The sequence below is a fragment of the Zophobas morio genome, unplaced genomic scaffold (genome assembly GCF_036711695.1).
Source record: "Zophobas morio isolate AGI-343-1 ecotype UQ-CSIRO unplaced genomic scaffold, CSIRO_AGI_Zmor_V1 ptg000017l, whole genome shotgun sequence".
NCBI classification, from domain to species: Eukaryota; Metazoa; Arthropoda; class Insecta; order Coleoptera; family Tenebrionidae; genus Zophobas; species Zophobas morio.
Genome location: NW_026972122.1, coordinates 18,093,554 through 18,120,998, shown reverse-complemented (window position 1 = coordinate 18,120,998; position 27,445 = coordinate 18,093,554). Strand labels below are relative to the sequence as shown.

The window sequence follows — 27,445 nt, the reverse complement described above, 5'->3', positions numbered from 1 at the left end:
TATTTAGAATGTGTATTTATATCAGAGATGCATACATGACCGAGATTATAAATAGTTATAACGTATATTCGTAGTACTTAACTCTAATTAAATAAATGTGACAGCGTATGAAAAAAATAAATTTAACATTGCATTATTGAGGATGTAATAATATCAAATAAATATTACTCATTTCTGAGTCAACACTGTATGAATTAGTCGTCTGCATCACTAAGAAAAATAACCAAATAAATTACAAAAATAGTAGTCACTTTACAGATATGGGTAGGACCTGGTTAATTGACCATTAAATTAAGGAAATGATATCACGATTTTAATTGCAATATTGCCTAGAAAAATAATTTACCGAAAGTGAGATCTTTCGTCATCTTTTATTTAAACGAGAAGAAGTGTAATTCAATTTCAGATGCTAAACGTTGAACAGTTTTTAAAATCGGTAGCATCTAGATATACGGTGTGTTGTAAAATGAATAATTGGTAAATTAATTTCCATCTTTAAGAAAATATGTTAAATATGTACTACTCCCTTCAATTAATCTTTAAATCAATGCTTATACATTAAAAATTGGTGGAAGGTTACCTGTTTCGACAGACCTTCCCTCGCCCATGAAGCATAGTCCAACAAATCCCGCGTTTCGAAAAAATTATAAAATTTGATTTTGCTGTCCGTTAGTTGATGACTACCACCTTGTCGAGTTTTTGAGAAGATCGGATTGTATTGAGTTCGATTGGTTAGTTCTCCACCTTTATTTCCTTTTTGAAAAACGTCACTAAACAATGGACACCTTCATTACCCCTTCACGCCAATTCTCTTGCAAGTATCAAAAAAATTGGTCTAAAGAGTTTAGACAGTACTTCCCTCGCTGTCGGAAACTTGACGACTGCATGCCTATTGCGTTTTTTTTGTCATTACATTTTTGTAGTGGGAATTTAAAAAAAAAGCTGCGATGACGTCATCAACATTTTTGCAAGGACACGTATATCAGTTGGGATAGATGTAGTGTAATACTAAGAATAAAATTATTGTATTCCCAAATTTTCGGGAAAATGAATTGGGTCGTTTTGAATATTGATTTGTAATAATCAATAAAATAACGAAACAATTTACTCACGTATACGGCGCCGGCGTGTACTAGGAGAGGCAACTGAAAATCGTTTATGTAAAAGCATTCTTAATTTAAGACGACAAGCGTAACACTTGCTGAGATTGTATACGTGAGAGACAAACAGAGAAACTGTAAATAAAACCGATGGTCGTCTAGAAATTTTTATTGCTTCGACTTCCGCTTATTATATAAAACATTGGGTTTTATTTTAATTTTTGACGGTGGAATTCGCAATTGGTTGGTTATAAACATGTCTATATCACATTCGCGGAACCTAGTCAGCGCACAAAACAAATGCACGTCTGTAATGTCAAAGTAAATGTAAATAAGCGTGCTACCCTTATATTTCAACCGAGTTTTTACTTTACAAAATTTTGTGTCGACCAAATTGGGTTGGTCCAATGTAATACTAATAATAAGTGTTGCCTTTAATTTAATCAATAAAATAAATTGACTTATTCATTAATTTTTTTGAGCCACCTCTTAAGCAAATCTAAAAAATATGAATGGAATGATAAATCACAAGCACAAACTCATCATATTTTTTGCATTTTAGATAGGATTTATTCAGCAAAATTTAGGGGTGACGTCATCAATTTTTTTAGGGGGGATGAACAAATACATTTTGAACAAAAGTTTACCATGCTTATGATAACTTTAAAACATCTCCAAGATTTCAAAGCATTCGGTTCTGTAATTCCTGATTAAATCGATAAAATAAATTCACGCATTCATTAATTCTTTTGAGTCACCCTGTATATGCAAATTCAAAAATATGAACGGAATGATAAATCACAAGTACAGACTCATCATATCTTGTACATTTTAGATAGGATTTATTCAGCAAAATTTTGGGGTGACGTCATCAATTTTTTAGGGGAGATGAGCAAATACATTTTGATAAAAAATTTACCATGCTGTAAGGATCCAATTCGAATTTTTAAATTTCAAACGAATTCCGCGCGCACAAGAAACGGTTGGTAAGAAGAGAAGGTTGGCAACCAACCAACCCCAAAGAAACAGACATGCGCAAGAAAATGTTAGGGTGATTTTGTCTCGTGTAAAATCACGCACTTCCCTCTGATCGCTTCGAACAAACGGTCGACTTCTTTTCGAGCGCTTCGAGCAACAGGTTGTATTTTTAACTGTGAATTATTCTGTGCCTTTTGCTGTTGTTTTTGCGTTTCCAGTGTTGATCCGTTCCATTGGAAAACCTAGCAGCCCCCGTTGAGCCATTGGGTGTTCCTGATTTCTCATCGTTCTTACGACGAGGTTTTTGCGTTCCTTTTGGCGGTAAGCCGTGTCGAAATCTTCGCATCTTTGGAGAGGTATGTTTTGAACACGTTTTCGACTGGGTCCTGTTTCGCGGCGAGTTTCAAGCCCCGACGATACTTCTGACCTCGTGACACAGCGACGCGTGCGCTTGTTTTTCCACTAATCTCGTTTTTTTTATCTTTCATTTAAAATCCATCGCAGTAGGGCTTTACAGGGAGTGATTTTTATTTCGGGCCATGCTTTATTTAGCTATATTTGTGAAATCTGTATTTTGGATGGCGGCAAACGAGTTGTTATTTTCACCGTTCTTTGTTCAGGCAGCAGCCATTTTGAAGCGTCCATTTGTTTCTTTTAATCGAGCACATGTTTTAACTGAATCTATTGAACAAAATAACAACATTGTGGGTCATGGGGGGGACGTGCCTTATTCTTTGGATTTAGCACATCGTTTATACAACGCCACAGGATTCATCGTATTTTTGCATCGCATATTTTCGACGCCTATTATTTGGAATGACGAATTCGTCCAACGCCATTTTGCAACTGCAGATTGTCTGCCATGTTTGTTTATGTGTTTTGTTTGGGGAAATGTATGTGTAATAATGGCCCACAATGCAGCTAAATAATTTCACGTTTGAATTTTAACCAATAACTTGACTGGACACGAATTAATATTAATCACATGTAAATCTGTTAACTTTACAATCTTTCACCTCATGCAATTTGTCTTTGTCTCACAATTTTAGCTTCAGCAATTTTCTTTGCTGTATAATTTGAAGTGAACGTAAATTTCCATGCTCTGCAGTTCTGACCTAACATGATATTTAATTTGTACAAGCTTATTTCACACCAGATCTTGTTTTTTTAAATCTTTGCTAAGTTTTGCTCATGTAAATATTTTGTTGATGAAAGTCTTTGTCCTGCAAATTATCTGATGTCCAATTTTAATCTCAATTAAGAATTATTTGTTGTTGAATTTTCGTAAGAGTGTGTGGCGAATTTAAATGTTGTTTATTGCTCTTTGTTGAAACTTTAACACTTGTTCGGTTGTCATTTAATATTAGAGTCATAGAGATTGAACATTTAAATGAAATTGAAGGTAAATAACACATAACTCGTAGTGTACGTGGGGCGCGCGACTCCTTCTCAAACTGACGGGATTAATCGCGTCACCTGCACAAGTCCGCGGGTTTTGTATAGCTTCAGGGGGCGATCGGGGGTTTTTAACGCTGCCGGTTTCGTGATAGCCGGGACCCCACTACGGATCTGCGATCGTAACCGCCTCGTTTCGCAGGGCACGTTCGTAATGGAGAGATGCGCGTGAGCAGGCGTTGGTGTAGATAGAATCACCGTCGTGGGGGAGAACAGTGACGATCAGGAGTCCCAACCTCTACTTGCGCTACAACGCCCCCTTTGGGTATTTTTCTGTGCTCGTAAATGAAATTGATATATTTTGTTCTATATTTTGTTCGATCGCCACACTCTCATAATGATTCGGGTTCTGCCATCCAATTTACATATGTGTAGGTCTTGTGTTTGTTCGGTTTTCATATGTGTATGTCTGTCAATTCGCGAGTGTTTTTCTTTGACATATCTTAAGGTGTTTGACATGTAATATGTCGGTGAATAAAACCCCAGGGGGTTTTGGGGAATGAAGACCGATGATGCCTTGGCCCTGCGGACTCGCCAGAAGGGCAAATCGAGCGTCTGTCGTTCTTCGTTTCTTTTTCCTCCTTAGGAAGGCTCCTAATTTTGTCTATTATTTCTTGCGCTCTCGACAGTGTATGCACTTGTATGAAAGAACTTCTTCCCGCCATTTTTCAAAACCACAAAAAAAAAAACACACAACGTAGGTTCTCATTTGTTAGACGATCACAGCCAAGGCCAAACTTGAATTTTTGAATTTTTTTCGCGGGCTTTTCAAACTGTTTCAAGGTCAAATTTTAAGGCGGGAAGTTTGGGTTATCACAATGCTTATAATAAGTTTAAAACATCTCCAAGATTTCAAAGCATTCGGTTCTGTAATTCCTGATTAAACCAATAAAATAAATTCATGCATTCATAAATTTTTCTGAGCCACCTTTATATGCAAATCCAAAAAATATGAATGGAATGATAAAGCACAAGTACAAACTCATCATATTTTGTACATTTTAGATAGGATTTATTCAGCAAAATTTTGGAGTGACGTCATCAATTTTTTAGGGGGGATGAACAAATACATTTTGAACAAAAGTTTACCATGCTTATGATAACTTTAAGATATCTCCAAGATTTCAAAGTATTCGGTTTTGTAATTCCTGATTAAATCGATAAAATAAATTCACGCATTCATTAATTTATTTGAGTCACCCTGTATATGCAAATCCAAAAAATATGAATGGAGTGATATATCACAAGTACAGACGCATCATATTTTGTACATTTTAGATAGGATTTATTCGGCAAACTTTTGAGCTGACGTCATCAAGTTTTTGGAGGGGATAACCAAATATATTTTGACTAAAGATTTATGATACTCTTTAGAGCCTTAAAACATCTGCAACATTTCAAAACATTCGGGTTAGCAGATTCAAAATTAAATTGCAAAATGTTGTTTTATAATTTTGATTTGGACGTTTCGGGTAAAAACTCAATTCGGAGTCGTAAACTACATGTGTAGGACTATGTTATTTTATACAATTTAAGACCCATTTACTATGTACAATTTTGAAGTGACGTCATCGCATTAATTGTGGGGATGATTGGTCAAATTTTGGTTAGCGTTTTACCATCTACATGATATTCCTAATACAAGTACAAAATTTTACAACAATCGGTCCAGTACTTTCGGAGATTATCTGTCTAATAAAAATCCGGGACGGCACAGACGGACAGACGGACGGACAGACAGACGGAAATGAGAGACCTATTTCTTCGTCTTCTAGAGGTCATGAAAGATCGAGAAAAAGTAAAAGTAGAGAGTCGGCCGACGGACTCGATTACAATACTTCCTTTTCTTACTCTCGGGAAGTAAAAAACTTTTTTGTAGTCCCGATGGTGTCTCTTTGTCCTACAAATTAATCATTTTTAGATATTCTTTATCTGTAAGGGCTGTTGACTTGCTTTTTCGCTTCTCTGGATCAACTTGTAAGTGACGCCACTTGCATAGTTTTTAAGGATTTCATTGAGTTCTTCAGAAGTTGTTGTCTCCAATAAACTATACACTCTCTGACTGCAAACATTTTCGAATTGCGACCAACTCGACTTATGGGAGGGAATTCCTACTGTTCTCTGGTTCGCCATTTTCCATTTTTTTTTTCACTGGCTGTTTACAACAAATGCCCGGTTACTGTGGCAATATGAAAGTAACTACTTTGATTTTGCACTGGATTTCGTTGCGCGCTCGTTTGAATTTTTGTGTCAAATACCGCTCGTGGTCCTGTGAATCGCTGACAATTTTTCCTCACTGACCTTCATTCATGGTTTGTAGAATTCCAATAACGACTCGTGCAAGCACTTGTTATGATATCAGCATAAGTCCACAATGCACAATCATTCTGCAGACCCATATCCTGCCACGTGCAAGATGCGCTTCCACACTTGCATCAATGTCAACATGAGAACTTCAATTCTGCAGTTTTCCTCCTTATAAAAGGCATTGGAATAATTCATTTTTTGAGTTCAGAAGCATCCGTCATCCACGTAGTTTATAAGCCCGTCATAATCGCCCTCTCCCAATAAGTTGTAATAATTTAGGTGAATAATTGTGAAGTAAAAATAAGTGAATAATCAAGTAATTGTGAATAACCAATCAATAACCAATCAATATAAAAATAATCCAATAATTAATAATCAAGTGTAATAACAATAATTGTGAATAAAAGAAAAGTTCTTTTTAAAAACAAGTTTATTAAACCAATAAACTTAACTGGCGCAGTCGGTAGGATCGTGTTAAGAAACAAAAATCGTTCGAGACCGATTCCGAAAAAGAACCATCTCAACCGCGAAAATTTCGGACAAGCATCGCCGAAACTTCGCATCATCTCCGCATCGCCTTCACACCGCAGAATTTCGGACAAGCATCGCCGAATTCTCCACAATCGCCACAGGACTCCTGGACAAGAATCGCCAGACCCCTACTTTGTTTCAAGAAAAGAAAAATGCAAACACACTTCGCACTGACGTTAATGTAAGTAAAAACTCGTTCCATTCTCAATCAAATCCCTTGCATGAACGATTCCATTGAGGATCTCGTACAATTAATCGAACGGTTGTTCGTTGAAACCGAAGACAATCAAAACAATCAAAATCAAAAAATGGCAGAATTTCATTCATCGTTTTTGGACATCATTCCCAAATACGCTGGAGAAGCATCTGAACTCGCTGACTTTCTTTCTGCTTGCGAATTAATCGTCACACAATTTCAAGACGCAGCAAATCCACAAGCATTCATAAACAAATTCCTATTAACCGCGATAAAAAACAAATTAACCGGACAGGCAAAAGTAGTAACGGGATCAAGAGAAATTAATACTTGGAGAGCTTTAAAAAATATTTTACAATTAAACTTCGCAGACCAAAGAGACGAAAACTCGCTCTTACGAGATTTAATGCTTTTAAAACAAGAAAACGAAACCCCGCAACAATTTTACATTCGCTGTCAAGATATGAAAAGTCTTCTTCTTTCAAATCTTGCAGTAACAGAACCCAATGAAGGAATTCGAATAGTAAAAAGAAACATGTTCGACAATTTAACCCTCAAATCATTTTTAAGTGGTTTACGAGAGCCACTCGGTTCAATAATTCGATCAAGAAATCCACAAACGCTGGAAGCAGCACAAGCACAAATACTCAATGAAGAAAACATTTTATACGTAAAAAATCGGACAAATTATTTAATTCAGAACAAATCGCGTGAATTAAAATCAAACAACATGCACTTCATAAATAGAAATGCAACTCAACATTCTTCTAATCATCAACCTTTACATCCGAATCAAGGACGCACACAGTTCCACTCGCGACCTCAACCTCAAATGCAACGCATACATCAGCAAAATACCGGACAAAGGAATATCTCAAACAGATTTCCGCGACAACTAATTTATCATCAAGTTCCCACAATGCCGAGCTATCAACAAAATTATCCGCAAAATCATCAGCAAAATCAATACCCGAATCTCAACCAAAATACGAATCCGAGAAATTTTCAAAGAAATGGTGCGAATATACCAAATCCGAATGCGAGACACAATTTTCCAAGACCAATTGCAATGGAAATACAAACAATAAGAAATCAAGTTGTACCAATGGACACACAGACAGCCAGGCCAACTCAAAATTCAAATCAAAATCAAAGAAGAAAATACACCTTCGAAGAATTATATCACAACGACAATGACTCACCTCAAACAAGTTATCTTCCATTTCCGAATGAATTTGAAGAAAATGAATCAGATGAAAATGGCACATTTGCACAATTTCAAGGACAGACTTTCGCAATAAGTGATTCCAATGAAGCTGTTATACCCGAAGAAATTTCTCCAAATCAAAATTTTTGGCTAACCCCCCTCTCGAGGACCAGACTTAACATTTCACCCACAACAGCCTACAATCGAACTCAACATAGACACAAACTACATTTCAAGATTACCATACATACACCGGAATTAAATTTAAAATTAATGATAGACACCGGATCAGCTAGCAGTTTGCTACGCCCTCAAGTCGCACAACAATTTTATCCTTCTTACATCAGAGAAGATGCATTTCAAATACATTCAGTTCACGCAACCACTCAACATTCAGAAAGCGTAACAATCCCAATTTCGTAAATTTTTGGAAGACCAGACATCAAACAAAAACATTTTCTATTTGACTTCAATCTTAAATACGATGGATTAATCGGAATTGATTTCCTACGTATGCTTAGACTTTGGAAAAAATCTTTTGATAACAGAAAAAGCCGTAGTTCCCATTTACTTTGAATGTGATGAAATAAAAAGAAGAAACCCAGTTTTTCAAATGAATCTTCAACCAAGAACTGAACAAATCATTCAAATACCTGTTGACAAAGATGTCACACAAGGAATCTTACACCACCAAAAATTCGACGCAGCCGAAATACCAGCCTCATACGTCACCGTCAAGGACAAAAAAGCAACGACCACTATAATCAACCCAATGGATCAAGAATTGACCTTCACATTATTCAAGCCTTTAGAAATCAATACGGTCAATACATACGAATTCAATCCACAACCACCATTATGTCCAATTCACCCGAACATTGACGAAATCTTAAAGGACAATCTATACAATCTCCGACTAAAGCACATGAACACAGAAGAAAAAGATGCAATTTGGAAATTATGCATGGCATATCGAGACATCTTTCACACCGGACGCTTACCCCTAACGTTTAACAACTCAATCAAGCATCAAATAAGAACCAAAGACGAAAATCCAACTTTTACAAAATCATACAGATACCCAGAAGTACACAAAGAAGAAGTACGAAAACAAATATAATCCATGCTAGGACAAGGAATAATTCGACCTTCAATTTCACCTTGGTCATCACAGCCTTCAGCACAGAAAATGGACATTACGAATTTCTACGTATGCCCTTTGGATTAAAGAATGCCCCAGCTACATTCCAACGAGTCATGGACAATATTCTAAGAGGAATACAGAACGAAAAATGCCTCGTTTACCTTGATGACATCATCATATTTTCAACATCACTTGAAGAACATATCTCACGACTAAAAGAAGTCTTTGAAAGATTAAGAAAAGCAAACTTCAAAATACAATTAGACAAAAGCGAATTCTTACGAAAAGAAGTAGCATATTTAGGACACGTTATCACACCCGAAGGAGTAAAACCAAACCCAGACAAAATAAAAGCAGTCATGAACTACCCATTACCGAAAACCCAGAAGGAAATTAAAGGATTTTTAGGACTACTCGGTTATTACAGAAAATTCATACCAAAGTTCACAAAACCTTTGACAAAATGCTTGAAGAAAAATGCCAAGATAACACATGACCAACAATTCATAACAACATTCGAGACCTGCAAGAAAAAAATGATATAAAAAAGATTGTTTTATTTTACGCATTGCCGATGGACTCAGGTACTCTATACAATCCCTAGGAGTTGTATACATTACCTAGGCAAAGTATGTAATGGACAATCATATTCATAATAAAGGGTGTTTCAAAATGATTTTCATCTAGTTAGCTTTAAAAGCGCTTCAACTCCTATCATTCCCTTGATGAAAATCTGAAACCATAGGTGACTAGATGAAAATCAATTTGAAACACGTTGTATTTCATACATTGCCTGGACGCCCCGGTATTCTACACATTGCCTAGGTATTGTATAGAATATCTGAATTATACAGATTGCCGGTAACATATACATTACCAAAATATTGACTAAAAGCACTCACAGTGACCGTGGGAGAAGACAATTCCCAGTTCTTGAAATTCTTCACACCTGGAATTGAATACATTTTTTTTTATTTTGGATAAATGCTCAGAACGATTTCGGTTTGATTGAAATATTCTGACATCACAGGAATTATAAACAAATTATGACGTTTTCAGTAACATCATTTGCATCTCCTAACGGAAGTGTACATGTTACCGCCAGTCAGTTAGGTACCTACCTAGGCCACTACGTCTCACCGAAACAAAAATCCGTGTCCGAGATGTTCGGTGCCTGAAAAAACGCTCACTATCAGGGAGGTAGAATGAGAGGAGAGAAGATAAATAGTTTGAAAACGTGAGTGGTACCGCGCTTTCGAATAGGGTCATAAATGGCTCTTCCAGCTTCTCCGAGAAACCGATTGTTTCAGTGCCGTGCTGGAAAGCGCTTGTCGGGTACTGGGCATAAAACATAAAATTAATTTAAAAACATAAAATGTAAAAGCGGTAGCAGTAGCATTTTATGTTGTTAGAAATCTCAGTTTTTATGCTATAATTAAACAAATAGTAAGACATGTTTACTCTCTATGAACATATTTTAAACCACTCTCGAAATGGTACAAGTATGATCAAAAATGATTTTTGATAACCCAAACATCCCGCCTTAAATTGACATGTGAAAAAAAATTGAAAGCCCGCGAAAAATTTAAAAATTCCAAAATTTGACCTTGGCTGTGATCGTCTGACAAAAAGGAACCCTACGTTGTGTTTTCGAAAAATGGCGGGATGCGTTAAGACGCAAATGGTGGACCCCAAGATTGGAAAAGTACCGCCAAATAAAACACAAAATTTATGGAGGACACAAAATTATTCTCCACTAACAAAAAAAAAAAAAGAAAAAAAAAGCGCCGTGCGAGGATGACTCCTGACTTGCCCTCAGGCTGCCCAATGGGGGCCGAATCGCAATAGCTGTTCAGCTCCAAAAAAAAAAACTTATTGAACTTCGGATGAAATTTAAAAAAAATTAAATTAAACGTTCTGAATCAATGCAAATATTTGATATCACAAATTTAATAAAACCAAATAAAAATCGGAATTAAAGTAACTGGATGCAAATATACAAGTTATTACAAACGTATGGCCGCAAATTTAAAATTATGACAGTCAACAAGAGCACAATAAAAATACATATAGGGGCGTTCTAACACAAGCGGAGTTTGGGATACCGATCGTGGCTGCTCTGCCCCGCGACGGTGATTCTATCTATCGCAAGCACTGTCGCAAAGCATCTCTCTATTACGGACGTGCCGCACGAGCAGGCCGTTGCGGTCGCAGATCCGCAGTTGGGTCTCAGCTATCACGGAGCGGATAGCGTTACAACATCGCGACCGCCCCTGAATTCTATACTAACCGGCATCTTTTGTGCAGGTAACGCGATAAATCTCGCCAGCCCGACTAGGAACCGCGCACTCCGCTCCTGCCACGTTTTCTGTGTTATTTAACCTCAATTCCATTTTAAATGTTCAATTTCTTATAACTCTGATATTAACGACAACTGAACAAGTGTTAAAGTTTCAAAAAAGAGCAATAAACATCATCTAAATTCGCCATACAAACTTGTGAAATTTTAAACAAATAATTCTTATGTGAGATTAAAGTTGGATCAGATATACGATGAAAACATTCATCTACAAAATATTTACAAAACAAAAACTAGCAAAAATTAAAAGAAAAAAACAAAAGATCTGGTGTGAAATAAACTTGTGCAAATAAAAATATTACGTGAGGTTAGACCCTGCAGAGCATGAAAGTTTACGTTCAATTTAAATTATATAACAAAGAAAATTACTGAGGTTAAAATTGTGAGATAAAAAAATATTGTATGACTGTGACGTCATCGTCACGATTAATCTTCGTTAAACAAAGGCTTCTTCCCTTTTATTAACTACCAAACCAACTAATTTAACTTAGCTAACTTACAGCGTCCTTTCACCATGCAAGTACAACACCACCAAAATCAACAATGACCCTTTTAACATGGCCGCTACCTTCTACCAAACCGCCCTCTTGTAACCAACCCTCTAACTAGCAAGCAGAACTACCAATTACCCAACAAGCGTTACCGTGCATATGGTTACCTGTGTTTAACGATTTTTTTTATTGTTTTTTTTTTCCAAATTCAAATTATTCAAATGTGATTTCGCGCCGCTATTAATTAAATTCAGCGCGAAAATTTGTTTCAAATTCGGTCACCACAGGCAAAGCGTGGAGCTGTTTTGCAAGCGTTTCTTTAACATTGATAAGAGAGAAAACAAGGAGCAGTGCATCAACGCAATGGATCTTACCAAATCATTCATTCTGAGAATTCGGCCTCACACGAAGTCAGTTTCAATACAGAACCACCACAGCTTTTAGAAACTTACCAGTTCTCAACTGTTTCCGTTTAAAAAAACCCTTCAGTGTTGCCTCAGAATTCACCATCCCCCTTCTGAAGTCTTTTGGTCAGGACCATTAGCTGGGATGACTGAAAATGCGACAAGAAATTCCTCGACGTTCCACAATAAGCTCTCCCCAGGCGCAACTGTATCGAACCATGCCTCATCTCTAATAAGTATTACCACCACCACCCGTATCTTGTCGGTTTGCACAGACCTACCAACTGTCACCATACTAAAAAGGCACTGGAAACTGTCTTTTTCTCTTATAAAGCTAGGCGGCCAAGTATCAATTTCGTATATCTGCCAGGCATTCAGCATTCGAGAGGTTCCGCGTTTAACCCCTGGTACTGCCTGATTTTGCAGTGTTTTTTTTTGAGTAGGTTTCCCATTAGGGGAATGTCTAATCAGTATTTATCCTTCAGTTACCTGACTCCGTTCCTTCCGAACTCATCGTTAACCGCACACATCTTTTATTACTTCGAGTGTGGCTGAAGAGGGCCGGGAACCCCTGCAGCAGCCAGTTTTTTTTTAGAGGGGGGAATGAAATATGAGTTTTTTTTTTTTCTTTCGGTCCTTCCCGATTTTTAGAAAACTTCAAGAGCGGTCCAATTCGACATGATAATAGTTCACTTTCACTATATAGGTATACATAAGTAAGTGAAGCATAATTAATTTGATTCAGGTAAATATCAGTAATACAGTAATTGGCAGATCTAAATGTCAACAATTTTAATGCTTTAGACAGTTATTAATTTTTTCAAAATTTCAAGTTTTCTTTTCTAATAAAATTGTTCATAATGGAAACATTCACACTCAACAAACTGCCTGCAGTCGCAAAACCAGTTTCTTTTGTGCCACCGCCCTACTGTAGAAATGCTCAGAGAAAAGAAGTCGTACGTGCACAGGAAAAACTGCTTTCTTTGAAGCTTAGAGTTTCAAATCCATCTAAGTTGTTATTACTATGTGAAACACTTACGGATAACTCAAGTAAAGCCCTTGAAGTTAAGCTCAATACCTACGTAAGTACAAAATTAAATTTAACTTTAATTACGTATTGGTTAACAATATTCTTTTCATATTATTTCAAGCTTTTGGCCCGCGGTTTCGCTCGCGTAGACGATTCGTTTTGTTGAAGAGCATTGTTACCAATCTTCAAGTAAAAAATCTGTTGAGGGGCATTAATACAATTTCCAGTAAAAATCGACATAAAAATATTATTGCTCATAAAAACTTTGTCACCTCCTTTCATCTTCTTAGGGGTGGAATCTCGAAATAGTCTGAAATACGTGTTTCATTATTTGTGTAGAAGAGTATTACCTAATACCAAGTTCCAAGTAAAAATTTAAATTTACAGTCGAAATATTTTTCCCATACAAACTTCGCCACCACTTTTCACCTCCTTAGGGGCTGAATCTCAGAAAATGCTTGAATACGTGTTTTATTATTTGTTTTGAAGAGCATTAAAACCAAGTTTCACGTAAAAATTTAAATTTACAATAGAAATGTTTTTCCCATACAAACTTAGCCTCCACATATCACTCCCCTAGGGGTTGAATCTGGGAAAATGCGAGTTTCATTCTTTGTATTGAAGAGCATTAATTTAATATCAAGTTTCACGTAACAATTTAAATTTGCAATAGAAATACTTTTCCCATACAAACTTAACCAGTACTGTTCGCCCCCTTAGGGGTTGAATCTTGGAAAATGCTTAAATACGTGTTTCATTATGCATTAATACTAAATTCCACGTCAAAACAATAGGAATAATTTTCCGATATAAAGTTAGCCACCACTTTTCACCCCCTTAGGGGTTGAATCTCGGAAAATGCTGAAATACGTGTTTCATTATTTGAGTTGAAGTTCATTAATGCCAAGTTTCACGTAAAAATGGAAATATACAATAGCAATATTGTTCCTATACAAACTTAGCCGCCCAAACTTGGACACCACTTTTCACCTCCTTAGAAGTCGAATCTGCCAAAATGCTTAAACACGTGTTTCGTTGTTTGTGTTGAAGAACATTAATATCTGGTTTTAAATAAACATTATTATAAAAATATGTTTGCCAATACACACCCCTTTTCGCCCTCTTGGGGGTTGAATATAGGAAAATGCTTAAACATGCATTTCATTTTCTGTATTGAATGGAACCAGGTTTCAGTTAACAATGTAAATTTCCAGTAGGCATATTGGCCCTATACAAATTTTATCACCTCTTTTCACCCCCTTAGGGGATGAATTTCGAGAAATCCCTTCTTAAACGATGCTTTCAGTATAAAGTGAACAAAACTCCAAATTTCAACTTTCGAGCATTAGCGGTTTGGACTGGGCCCATGATAGGTCAGTCGGAACATGGCCTTTTATATAGGTAATAATATAGATTAAGCACTCACTGCTAATCGAAGTGATAATCAAACAACTTGATGTGGCAACAGAAACACCAAAATACCATAGTATATATAATACACTGCCTTTCAAAAAAATTGCAACACTTAGAAAACGTTTCTTTTTTAATGACTTATATGCACCCATCGAAGCACCATGTTCTTCGGAAAAGATGATGAAAATATGGTGGTAAACAACGCACGCTTTGGAATATTTTTCTTGTTTTTCTTGGCGAAGAAGTTAGCATTTTTATCATTTTTTTAACAAACTTTATAAATTGTTTTTGTGGTTGTTTGTCAGTTCTGTCAGTTTATGCAATAAAATGCCACCGGTGCGAAGAAATGTTAAATTTGAACAAATTGGCGCCTTTGACAGAGGTAGAATTGTGGGTATGCGAGAGGCTGGTTTGTCGTACCCTTAGATCATATAATAAATAGATACCACCATGCCGTGTTCTTTCCCTAGGACAGCCTGTGACGACATCCTCCTGTCACACATCTCTCTCGTGCATGGAGGGATTACAATGAAGCTATTTGAATTTTGCGCGCCTAAATTTTAGGAAGTATGTCTGAACTAACTTCGGAAGAAAGATGTTGACAGCTTGATTTTATAAATAATTCACAGTAGATAACGAAAGGAATAGTAAATTATTGGGCAGCAATTGTGATCCTTTATGACTACATCACTTAAAATAGGATCTTTGTTCTAAATTCTAAAATTGTTTTTTGTACAACAACTCGAAAGAGAGGTTAGAAGAAACATCTGTCAAAAGCAATTTGTTGCGCTGGTGCGGTACAAGGATGGAAGTGAAATAGACATACACAGATGAAATGCATATAGCAAAGATGAAGATGTGGTGATCACACAAGGATAGCATTATACTACTCCCCTTGACGTAGAAAACGACAACATACACCTTCATGTCTAGTCACAGCTTTCAGTTTGAGTATTGGTATCTATTTATTATATCATCTAAGGTCGTACCGTGAAATTGCAAGACAATTTTACGAATATGCAGGGAATATGCAGGTCGTGGTAAATGAGGAGCTCAGAGCACGTCGTAAGGGCAGTGGGCGCCGAGGAGTAACTGGTGAACGTATTTTCAGTGTTGCTCTCTGTTGCAATTTTTTTGAAAGGCAGTGTATGTGTAGTGTGTACCCACTGTTTTCACTGCAATTCTTATTCAACGCAAACTATTTTTATTTTCACAAACTGGAGTTTCACCTTACAATAAAAGGTAAATGCACGCATAACTGTACGTTAAAATTTCCGGTTAAAGTAAGGGTGACTTGTAGTTACGACAGTATTTTAAAAAGACTGAAAAAGAAAACAATGTGCAGTATTTTCTGCAACAAACATGACTACCAATAATAGCAAAGTATAGTAAATGAAAATAAATTGGTCTAAAGAGTTTAGACTATTGTGTTTTTTTTTCTCATTACATTTTTGTAGTGGGAATTTAAAAAAAAATTGTGATGACGTCATCAACATTTTTACAAGGACACGTATATCAGTTGGGATAGATGTAGTGTAATACTAAGAATAAAATTATTGTATTCCCAAATTTTCGGGAAAATGAATTGGGTCGTTTTGAATATTGATTTCTTATAATCAATAAAATAACGAAACAATTTACTCAGGTATACGGCGCCGGTGTGTAATATCTAGAGAGCGGATTTCTGTCGGGCTAGGCAAGGCCAAACTCGGTACGGCTCGTACGGGATCCGAATTCTTTGCGATTGCGGACTGCACTTCGTTTATTTGAGATTAGAATAAAGCTGTTTCGTTGCACTCTGCTGTTAATTCCCGTTCTCATTTACTTAGCCGTTTGATTAATAAATCGTTAATTATATTTATGGAGTTAGTACCGATTAAACGTGACGTAGCCCGACAAAAATCCGCTGTCTGGTAATATGAAACTCAACTGAAAATCGTTTATGTATAAACATTCTTAATTTAAGATGACAAGCGTAACAGCATACGTGAGAGTCAAACAGAGAAACTGTAAACAAAACGACCATCGGTTTTATTGCTTCGACTTCCGCTTATTATATAAAACATTGGGTTTTATTTTAATTCTTGACGGTGAAATTCACAATTGGTTGATTATAAACATGTCTATTTCACATTCGCGGAACCAAGTGAGCGCATAAAACAAATGCAGGTCTGTAATGTTAAAGTCGATGTAAATAAGCGTGCTACCCTTATGTTTCAACCGAGTTTTTCCTTTAACAAATTTTGTGTCTACCAAATTGGGTTGGTTGGGGTGTAATACTAATAATAACTGTTGCCTTTAATTTAATCAATAAAATAAATTGACTTCATTAATTTTTTTGAACCACCTCTTAAGAAAATCTAAAAAATATGAATGGAATGATAAATCACAAGTACAAACTCATCATATTTTTTGCATTTTAGATAGGATTTATTCAGCAAAATTTAAGGGTGACGTCATCAATTTTTTTAGGAGGGATGAACAAATACATTTTGAACAAAAGTTTACCATGCTTATAATAACTTTAAAATATTCCCAAGATTTCAAAGCATTCGGTTTTGTAATTCCTGATTAAATCGATAAAATAAATTCACGCCTTCATTAATTTTTTTGAGTCACCCTGCATATGCAAATCCAAAAATATGAACGGAATGATAAATCACAAGTACAGACTCATCATATTTTGTACATTTTAGATACGATTTATTCGGCAGACTTTTGAGCTGACGTCATCAGTTTTTTGTAGAAGATAACCAAATATATTTTGACTAAAAATTTATTATGCTCTTTATAACCTTAAAACATCTGCAAGATTTCAAAGCATTCGGTTTTGTAGTTCCTGATTAAATCAATAAAATAAATTTACGCATTCATTAATTTTTTTGAGTCACCCTGTATATGCAAATCGAAAAAATTTGAATGGAATGATAAATCACAAGAAGAGACTCACCATATTTTGTACATTTTAGATAGGATTTATTCAGCAAAATTTTGTGGTGACGTCATAAATTTTTTAGGGGGGACGACCAAATACGTTTTGATCAAAAATTTTCCATGCTTATGATAATTTTAAAATATCTTCAAGATTTCGAAGCATTCGGTTTTGTAGTTCCTGAGTAAATCTGTAAAATAAATTTACGCTTTCATTTATTTTCTTGAATCACCCTGTATATGCAAATCCAAAAAGCATGAATGGAGTGATAGATCACAAGTACAGACTGATCATATTTTGTACATTTTAGATATGATTTATTCGGCAAATTTTCGAGCTGACGTCATCAAGTTTTTGGAGGGGATAAGCAAATAAATTTTGACTAAACATTTATTATGCTCTTTATAACCTTAAAACATCTGCAAGATGTCAGAGCATTCCGTTTTGTAGTTCCTGATTAAATCAATAAAATATATTTATGCATTCATTAATTTTTTTGAGTCACTCTGTATATGCAAATCCAAAAAATATGAATGGAGTGATAAATGACAAGTACAGACTCATCATATTTTGTACATTTTAGATATGATTTATTCGGCAAACTTTCGAGCTGACGTCATCAAGTTTTTGGAGGGGATAAGCAAATATATTTTGGCTAAACATTTATTATGCTCTTTATGACCTTAAATCATCTGCAAGATTTCAGAGCATTCGGTTTTGTAGTTCCTGATTAAATCAATAAAATATATTTACGCATTCATTAATTTTTTTGAGTCACCCTGTATATGCAAATCCAAAAAATATGAATGGAGTGATAAATTACAAGTACAGACTCATCATATTTTTACAGTTTGGATAGGATTTATTCGGCAAACTTTCGAGCTGACGTCATCAATTTTTTGGAGGGGATAAGCAAATATATTTTGACTAAACATTTATTATGCTCTTTATAACCTTAAAACATCTGCAAGATTTCAAAGCATTCGGTTTTGTAGTTTCTGAGTAAATCAGTAAAATAAATTTACGCATTCATTAATTTTTTTGAGTCACCCTGTATATGCAAATCCAAAAAATATGAATGGAGTGATAGATCACAAGTACAGACTCATCATATTTTGTACATTTTAGATATGATTTATTCCACAAACTTTTGAGCTGACGTCATCAAGTTTTTGGAGGGGATAAGCAAATATTTTTTGACTAAAAATTTATTATGCTCTTTATAGCCTTAAAACATCTGCAACATTTCAAAGCATTCTGGTTAGCACATTAAAAATTAAATTTCAAAATGTTGTTTTATAATTTTGATTTTTTTTCCAAAAATCTGGACGTTTCGGGTGAAAAGTCGATTCAGAGTTGTAAACTACATGTGTAGGACTATGTTATTTTATACAATTGAAAACCCATTTACTATGTACAATTTTGAAGTGACGTCATCGCATTAGTGGTGGGGATGATTAGACAAATTTTGGTTAGCGTTTTACCATCTACATGATATTCTTAATATAAGTACAAAATTTCACAACAATCGGTCGAGTACTTTCGGAGATTATCTGTCTAATAAAAATCCGGGACAACAGACGGACAGACGGACAGACGGACGGACAGATGGACGGACAGACGGACGGACAGACGGACAGACGGACAGACAGACGGACAGACGGACAGACAGACAGACAGACGGAAATGGGAGACCTATTTCTTCGTCTTCTAGGGGTCATGAAAGATCGAGAAAACGTAAAAGTAGAGAGTCGGCCGACGGACTCGATTACAATACTTCCTTTGCTTACGCTCGGGAAGTAAAAAACTAGAATAAATGGAAAAGACAATTGAATCGCATTGTTGAAGTTACTTGATTTGAGATTGCACTATAAAACCACAGTATATGTAAAACTATCTAATTCACGACCACTTGACTGTCCTCAACACACAAAAAAGTACCGTTAAGAATAAATTCTGTTTTAACAATCATATTAATAACCTAAGTTTTTTAAGTTTACCTCAATTTATTGCACTGAAAAGAAAAACCCGAGAGTGCATGGATTAATGGAAATGCAATCATTTTTTCGTCTATGGGCAATAGTGAGCATTTGGCTATTATTATTAAATTTAAGGGATTACAGCTTAAAGCAGAAGACAAATTCTGCATTTTAAAAATGCTAAATTTACTTGAATCTAACGGATAATCGTAAAATGGTTGCATTGACAAAAACGTATAGCCTATCAGGAAAATCTCGTTGTCACTACTTTTTACAATGAAGCGAAATGTGCCACGTATAGTAAGTTACCAAAAATTGGTCTAAAGAGTTTAGACAGTACTTCCCTCGCTGTCGGAAACTTGACGACTGCATGCCTATTGTGTTTTTTTTCTCATTACATTTTTGTAGTGGGAATTTAAAAAAAAATTGCGATGACGTCATCAACATTTTTGCAAGGACACGTATATCAGTTGGGATAGATGTAGTGTAATACTAAGAATAAAATTATTATATTCTCAAATTTTCGGGAAAATGAATTGGGTCGTTTTGAATATTGATTTGTAATAATCAATAAAATAACGAAACAATTTACTCACGTATACGTATCAGAGGCAACTGAAAATCGTGCATGTATAAACATTCTTAATTTAAGATGACAGGCGTAACAGCATACGTGAGAGTCAAACAGAGAAACTGTAAACAAAACGACCATCGGTTTTATTGCTTCGACTTCCGCTTATTATATAAAACATTGGGTTTTATTTTAATTCTTGACGGTGAAATTCACAATTGGTTGATTATAAACATGTCTATTTCAAATTCGCGGAACCAAGTGAGCGCATAAAACAAATGCAGGTCTGTAATGTTAAAGTCGATGTAAATAAGCGTGCTACCCTTATGTTTCAACCGAGTTTTTCCTTTAACAAATTTTGTGTCTACCAAATTGGGTTGGTTGGGGTGTAATACTAATAATAAGTGTTGCCTTTAATTTAATCAATAAAATAAATTGACTTCATTAATTTTTTTGAACCACCTCTTAAGAAAATCTAAAAAATATGAATGGAATGATAAATCACAAGTACAAACTCATCATATTTTGTACATTTTAGATACGATTTATTCGGCAAACTTTTGAGCTGATGTCATCAGTTTTTTGTAGAAGATAACCAAATATATTTTGACTAAAAATTTATTATGCTCTTTATGACCTTAAAACATCTGCAAGATTTCAGAGCATTCGGTTTTGTAGTTCCTGATTAAATCAATAAAATATATTTACGCATTCATTAATTTTTTTGAGTCACCCTGTATATGCAAATCCAAAAAATATGAATGGAGTGATAGATCACAAGTACAGACTCATCATATTTTGTACATTTTAGATATGATTTATTCCACAAACTTTTGAGCTGACGTCATCAAGTTTTTGGAGGGGATAAGCAAATATTTTTTGACTAAAGATTTATGATGCTCTTTATAGCCTTAAAACATCTGTAACGTTTCAAAGCATTCTGGTTAGCAGATTAAAAATTAAATTTCAAAATGTTGTTTTATAATTTTGATTTTTTTTCCAAAAATCTGGACGTTTCGGGTGAAAAGTCGATTCAGAGTTGTAAACTACATGTGTAGGACTATGTTATTTTATACAATTGAAAACCCATTTACTATGTACAATTTTGAAGTGACGTCATCGCATTAGTGGTGGGGATGACTAGACAAATTTTGGTTAGCGTTTTACCATCTACATGATATTCTTAATATAAGAACAAAATTTCACAACAATCGGTCGAGTACTTTCGGAGATTATCTGTCTAATAAAAATCCGGGACAACAGACGGACAGACGGACAGACGGACGGACAGACGGACAGACAGACGGAGATGGGAGACCTATTTCTTCGTCTTCTAGGGGTCATGAAAGATCGAGAAAATGTAAAAGTAGAGAGTCGGCCGACGGACTCGATTACAATACTTCCTTTGCTTACGCTCAGGAAGTAAAAAGTATCGTAGTATTACAGGCATCTACCTGTATATAATATCCAATATTACGTTATATATGAATTCACTGTATTTTTACTTCCCGAGCGTAAGCAAAGGAAATATTGTAATCGAGTCCGTCGGCCGACTCTCTACTTTTACGTTTTCTCGATCTTTCATGACCCCTAGAAGACGAAGAAATAGGTCTCCCATTTCCGTCTGTCTGTCCGTCTGTCCGTCCGTCTGTCCGTCTGTCCGTCTGTCTGCCGTCCCGGATTTTTATTAGACAGATAATCTCCGAAAGTACTGGACCGATTGTTGTGAAATTTTGTATTTATATTAGGAATATCATGTAGATGGTAAAACGCTAACCAAAATTTTTGAAGTGACGTCATCCCCACCACTAATGCGATGACGTCACTTCAAAATTGTACATAGTAAATGGGTCTTAAATTGTATAAAATAACATAGTCCTACACATGTAGTTTACGACTCCGAATTCAGTTTTTACCCGAAACGTCCAGATTTGTGGAAAAAAAATCAAAATTATAAAACAACATTTTGCAATTTAATTTTGAATCTGCTAACCCGAATGTTTTGAAATGTTGCAGATGTTTTAAGGCTATAAAGAGCATCATAAATCTTTAGTCAAAATATATTTGGTTATCCCCTCCAAAAACTTGATGACGTCAGCTCAAAAGTTTGCCGAATAAATCCTATCTAAAATGTACAAAATATGATGCGTCTGTACTTGTGATATATCACTCCATTCATATTTTTTGGATTTGCATATACAGGCTGACTTAAAAAAATTAATGAATGCGTCAATTTATTTTATTGATTTAATCAGGAATTACAGAACCGAATGCTTTGAAATCTTGGAGATGTTTTAAAGTTATCATAAGCATGGTAAATTTTTTATCAAAATGTATTTGCTCTTTCCCCCTAAAAAATTGATGACGTCACTCCAAAATTTTGCTGAATAAATCGTATCTAAAATGTACAAAATATGATGAGTCTGTACTTGTGATTTATCATTCCATTCATATTTCTTGGATTTGCATATACAGGGTGACTCAAAAAAATTAATGAATGCGTCAATTTATTTTATTGATTTAATCAGGAATTACAGAACCGAATACTTTGAAATCTTGGAGATGTTTTAAAGTTATCATAAGCATGGTAAATTTTTTATCAAAATGTATTTGCTCTTCCCCCCTAAAAAATTTATGACGTCACTCCAAAATTTTGCTGAATAAATCCTATCTAAAATGTACAAAATATGATGAGTCTGTACCTGTGATTTATCATTCCAATCATATTTTTTGCATATACAGAGTGACTCAAAAAAATTAATGAATGCATGAATTTATTTTATTGGTTTAATCAGGAATTACAAAACCGAATGCTTTGAAATCTTGGAGATATTTTAAAGTTATTATAAGCATGGTAAACTTTTGTTCAAAATGTATTTGTTGATCCCTCCTAAAAAAATGGATGACGTCACCCTTAAATTCGGCTGAATAAATCCTATCTAAAATGCAAAAAATATGATGAGTTTGTACTTGTGATTTATCTATCATTCCATTCATATTTTTTAGATTATCTTAAGAGGTGGCTCAAAAAAATTAATGAAGTCAATTTATTTTATTGATTAAATTAAAAGCAATACTTATTATTAGTATTACATTGGACCAACCCAATTCGGTAGACACAAAATTTTTTAAAGTAAAAACTCGGTTGAAACATAAGGGTAGCACGCTTATTTACATCGACTTTAACCATGGCCGACTAGTATAAAGATTATGGCCTGTCCAAGAGGTACGATACGTGTTGCCATCTATTAACAATTACACTTAATAATTTAGCAAAATTTTAATTTGACTTGACATTATGGGACTTCAAAACGTGTAATGGTCGTTTGTTTCGGTATGAATGCCTTTGTGCCTTTCAAAAGGTGTTAATAATTCTTTTGTCGATTTTGAATTATTAATAGATGGCAGCACGTATGGTACCTTTAGCATTCCTTTGGACAGGCCATAATCTTTATACTAGTCGGCCATGCTTTAACATACAGACGTGCATTTGTTTTGTGCGCTGTCAAGGTTCCGCGAATGTGGTTCTTAAATTAAGAATGCTTATACATACACGATTTTCAGTTCCCTCTCATATTACGCGCCTGCGCCGTATACGTGAGTAAATTGTTTCGTTATTTTATTGATTATAATAAATCAAAATTCAAAACGACCCAGTTCATTTTCCCGAAAATTTGGGAATACAATAATTTTATTCTTAGTATTACACTACATCTATCCCAACTGATATACGTGTCCTTGCAAAAATGTTGATGACGTCATCGCATTTTTTTTTAAATTTCCACTACAAAAATGTAATGAGAAAAAAAACACAATAGGCATGCAGTCGTCAAGTTTCCGACAGCGAGGGAAGTACTGTCTAAACTCTTTAGACCAATTTTTCAGTTGTCAGATTTGATGACGTTTCCATGTTGGAGATTTTTTCACTCATTTCCTGTATCATTTCTTTCGTTTCGCACATGTGTTTTGTATTTGTTTCAAATCTAGAATAAAATTATGTTCATTAGCATTAGTTCATAAAAGATTGCAGTAACATACCACAGTATACCATACAGTAAAGACAGCTCGTCAAATATTGGAACAACATGTCCTTACCCAACCGTTTTGATTAGGCGGGATTTTTGAAACGAAGTGGAATATTGGTTGCCTAAATTACAAATACAGCTCGTCCGTAAAACAATGTAAAAGGAACTGATATAAACATTGAATGAACTGAAACCAATTTTTGGAGTGTGGTATGAAGACTACGAAGAAAATACCATTTTGAACAATAAAAAAGAATTGTGCTTATATTTATTTTATTCATTAATAAAAGTCTATCACTTTACCAAGTTAATTTCAACATGAACATATCAACTACCTATTTTGTCAACGCCTTCAATTTTCGCCAAGTGTTAACCGTTTGAAGAGTCAGAAAGTGAACGCTGTTGTTTTCATCTTCCTTGGGAAAAGTACTTTGATGTTTTTGGTTGAATTTTTGTTGTTAGTTAAATTAGTGAAGTGATTCTGAGAACCTTTTCATAGTAACATGGACTACAGTGGTAGACCACCTCGTGATTGCAGGGACAATGAAAAAACCTGCTTCAGGGGCTTCTTTAAATTTCCCTTGGAATCTGTAAGATAAGAAATATAAAGAAGTATATTATTCTATATTCAATAAAAAATTATTTGGTATGCAATTTTTACAGCACAGTGAAAATTCCAATAGTTGTAATGATTTAGGATCTATTTTACTAGCAATTGAATCTAAAGCAAGCAACTAGTGTCAAATTATTAATACAGTTTTAAGCTGAACAACTTTTGCACATAAATCTGTGGAAGTAAATATGACAGACTACAGACACCTGGACATGGGGGAACAAAATTCTTTAAGTTATGTCTGTGGATACTTAATGAAGAAATGCTTGATGAAATATACCTGTGAAACATGTAGTTATTTTGCCATTGCACGTAATGTCATCATATATGATAAACTTCTCTGTCACTTCAACGCCTTTGATGATGTTAGTCTAAGAGCCAGTGGCCGGCTACCTGTATGTAATTGACCAGACCTCGAATTTTGTACAGAGAGTCTCCTCGATCCAACATACAAGGACTGAGGACTCACTAAGCCCAGCGCGGCTGGCGTAGCTGGAGCTCAGGTACGCCAGGTATCAAAAAATTACTAATTTTAAATGCATTTGACCATGTCTGCCATCTGGAAATTTTAAAATATATGTTTATTTTTATTAAAAAATAACCATGGCAGACCATTATCACGCGTCTAACATCGTGGCAGACGATTTTGAAAGTGCCAAAAAATATAAAATTTTCAAACTAAATTTGACCAAGTCTACCCGAACAGATATATAAAAATGACGCATTATATCTTACATTTATTTCATTGAAATTAAATTTATTGTTGTTTTTAAAAATTGATATTTGATTGTATAATATCATTAACAGTTCGTTAAGAATGACAGTTTCGAAAGTTCAAATGTATCAGTTGATTACCGACAAATCATCACTACACCAATCTTTAATAAAGAAATCAATGAGAGGTTCTTTAAATTTCATATTTTTTATCTCTTTTGTAAAATCTGATGGTCGTACCTGGTCAGGCCCAGAAATTGTGAAGTCAATTAACAATGCTTCATGTCGTAGACTTCTTTCATTGTCTTTTATAGATGGATGCAAAAATTACGTCGATTCTTCGTGCTAGATATTTTGTTATCATCTGCAAAATTTTTTTGGAAATATTTTCTAATGTTTTTGGTACTTCTTTCATAGAATGAAGATTGAAAAACCCATCAATTAAAAATGCATCTGTATTGTATGGTGGTTCCTGATCAATATTTGGTTCCAGACATTTAGAAAGCACGGATTTGACCGTTTTACAAATACTACAATCTAAATGACATAACGCTAGAGGTACAGGAGTTATCGGATCCGATATGTGAATTCCTACAGAAATATCAATTTTTAAAAACAACAATAAATTTAATTACAAAGCAGATGAAATAAATGTAAGATATAATGCGTCATTTTTATATATCTGCTCGGGTAGTAGTTAAGATTTTGTTATCTGCTGAAGTGTATACTCAATAAAAACGTCTGCCGTGATAAATATAATATTCTAAGACTACAATAAACAAAATATGTTAATGGCAGACTTGGTCAGAATTAGTTTGAAAATTTTATATTTTTTGGCACTTTCAGAATTGTCTGCCACGATGTTAGACGCGTGATAATGGTCTGCCATGGTTACTTTTTAATAAAAATAAACATATATTTTAAAATTTCCAATTGGCAGACGTGGTCAAATGCATTTAAAAATAGTCATTTTTTGGTACCTGGCGTACCTGAGCTCCAGCTGCGCCAGCCGCGCTGGGCTTAGTAAGTCCCCACCCCTTGTATGTTGGATCGAGAAGAGTCTCTGTACAAAATTCGAGGTCTGGTCAATTACATACAGGTAGCCGGCCACTGGCTCTTAGACTATGTATGATTGTATTGGATGCAACTGTTGTACAATTCTGTTAAAAAGTACATACACACGTTACGAACTTGCAGTTAAAAATTTGCGATCCTGATGACAACATGTCTGACGAAATGACGAAAATGTACTTTTATAGCTGCTCTCACGGTTTGAATAACATACACTGTTGAGTCATGTCCACACATGATCAAATTTCCATCCAATACAACAGGATTGCTGCTGCAGACAGACTTGTTCACCAACCGTCCACATCCAACCGATTTGCTTGATCGCATACACAGACGTTCAAAAACACTTCAATTTCGTCATATCCAAAACAATTGTACTGCGGCGTTGGAACGTGAGTAGCGAGCTTAAGATGCTACATGAAGCATCCACCTTTTATGTTGCAGCCCTAGAAAAACGATTTGCTTCACTATTTTCTACCAACTTAATTTTACCTTCATGTGGCCGATATATAAAAGCAGTCCTCGTAACTGTGTCCAGACCAGCATACCGCACCCCTGTGCCCTGTGTACAGTTTCCACAAGATTATTTATTCTATTTATTTGTTCGAACGCGCATTTTCTATTTAGTAAAAATAATAAATCACAGTTACAATATTAAATGCCAAACACCTAAAATGTCAAATTTGACGCACAATGTTGACATGGTGGTAAATTTTATTTAGTAACAAGGTTTGCCACTACAGTTTCAAGCCAAAATTCAAGGTCATGTCCTTACCCAACGGTCGATTATTGTTGTTCTGTGGTCCGTTACGTGTATTTCTTATGGGGCTTTCAAAAGCTGTCCTTACTGTATGATATTCTGTGAACATACCTTTGCAATATTTATGGCGCCTCATTTTCAAAAACAATCACCGTAAGTTCTTCA

The 27,445-nt window shown here is 35.0% G+C and overlaps 1 protein-coding gene and 1 long non-coding RNA gene across 5 annotated transcripts in view; one reads left to right on the top strand and one right to left on the bottom strand.

Moving 5' to 3' along the window:
* The first annotated feature begins 12,962 nt into the window (after positions 1-12,962).
* LOC135130175 (cGMP-dependent 3',5'-cyclic phosphodiesterase-like) overlaps positions 12,963-27,445 on the top strand; it is a 164,725-nt gene continuing 150,242 nt past the window's right edge. For all 4 annotated transcript variants that reach the window (XM_064057531.1, XM_064057532.1, XM_064057533.1 and 1 more), the window contains exon 1: positions 12,963-13,254. In XM_064057531.1, the coding sequence (XP_063913601.1) occupies positions 13,033-13,254 (222 nt within the window). In that variant the 5' untranslated portion in view covers positions 12,963-13,032. The remainder of the gene's footprint in view (positions 13,255-27,445) is intronic.
* Positions 24,379-27,371, bottom strand: LOC135130186 (uncharacterized). Its single transcript, XR_010280698.1, has 3 exons — positions 27,013-27,371; positions 25,016-26,966; positions 24,379-24,710 (listed from the first exon to the last, which is right to left on the bottom strand). It is a non-coding gene; the product is annotated as an uncharacterized LOC135130186 (long non-coding RNA).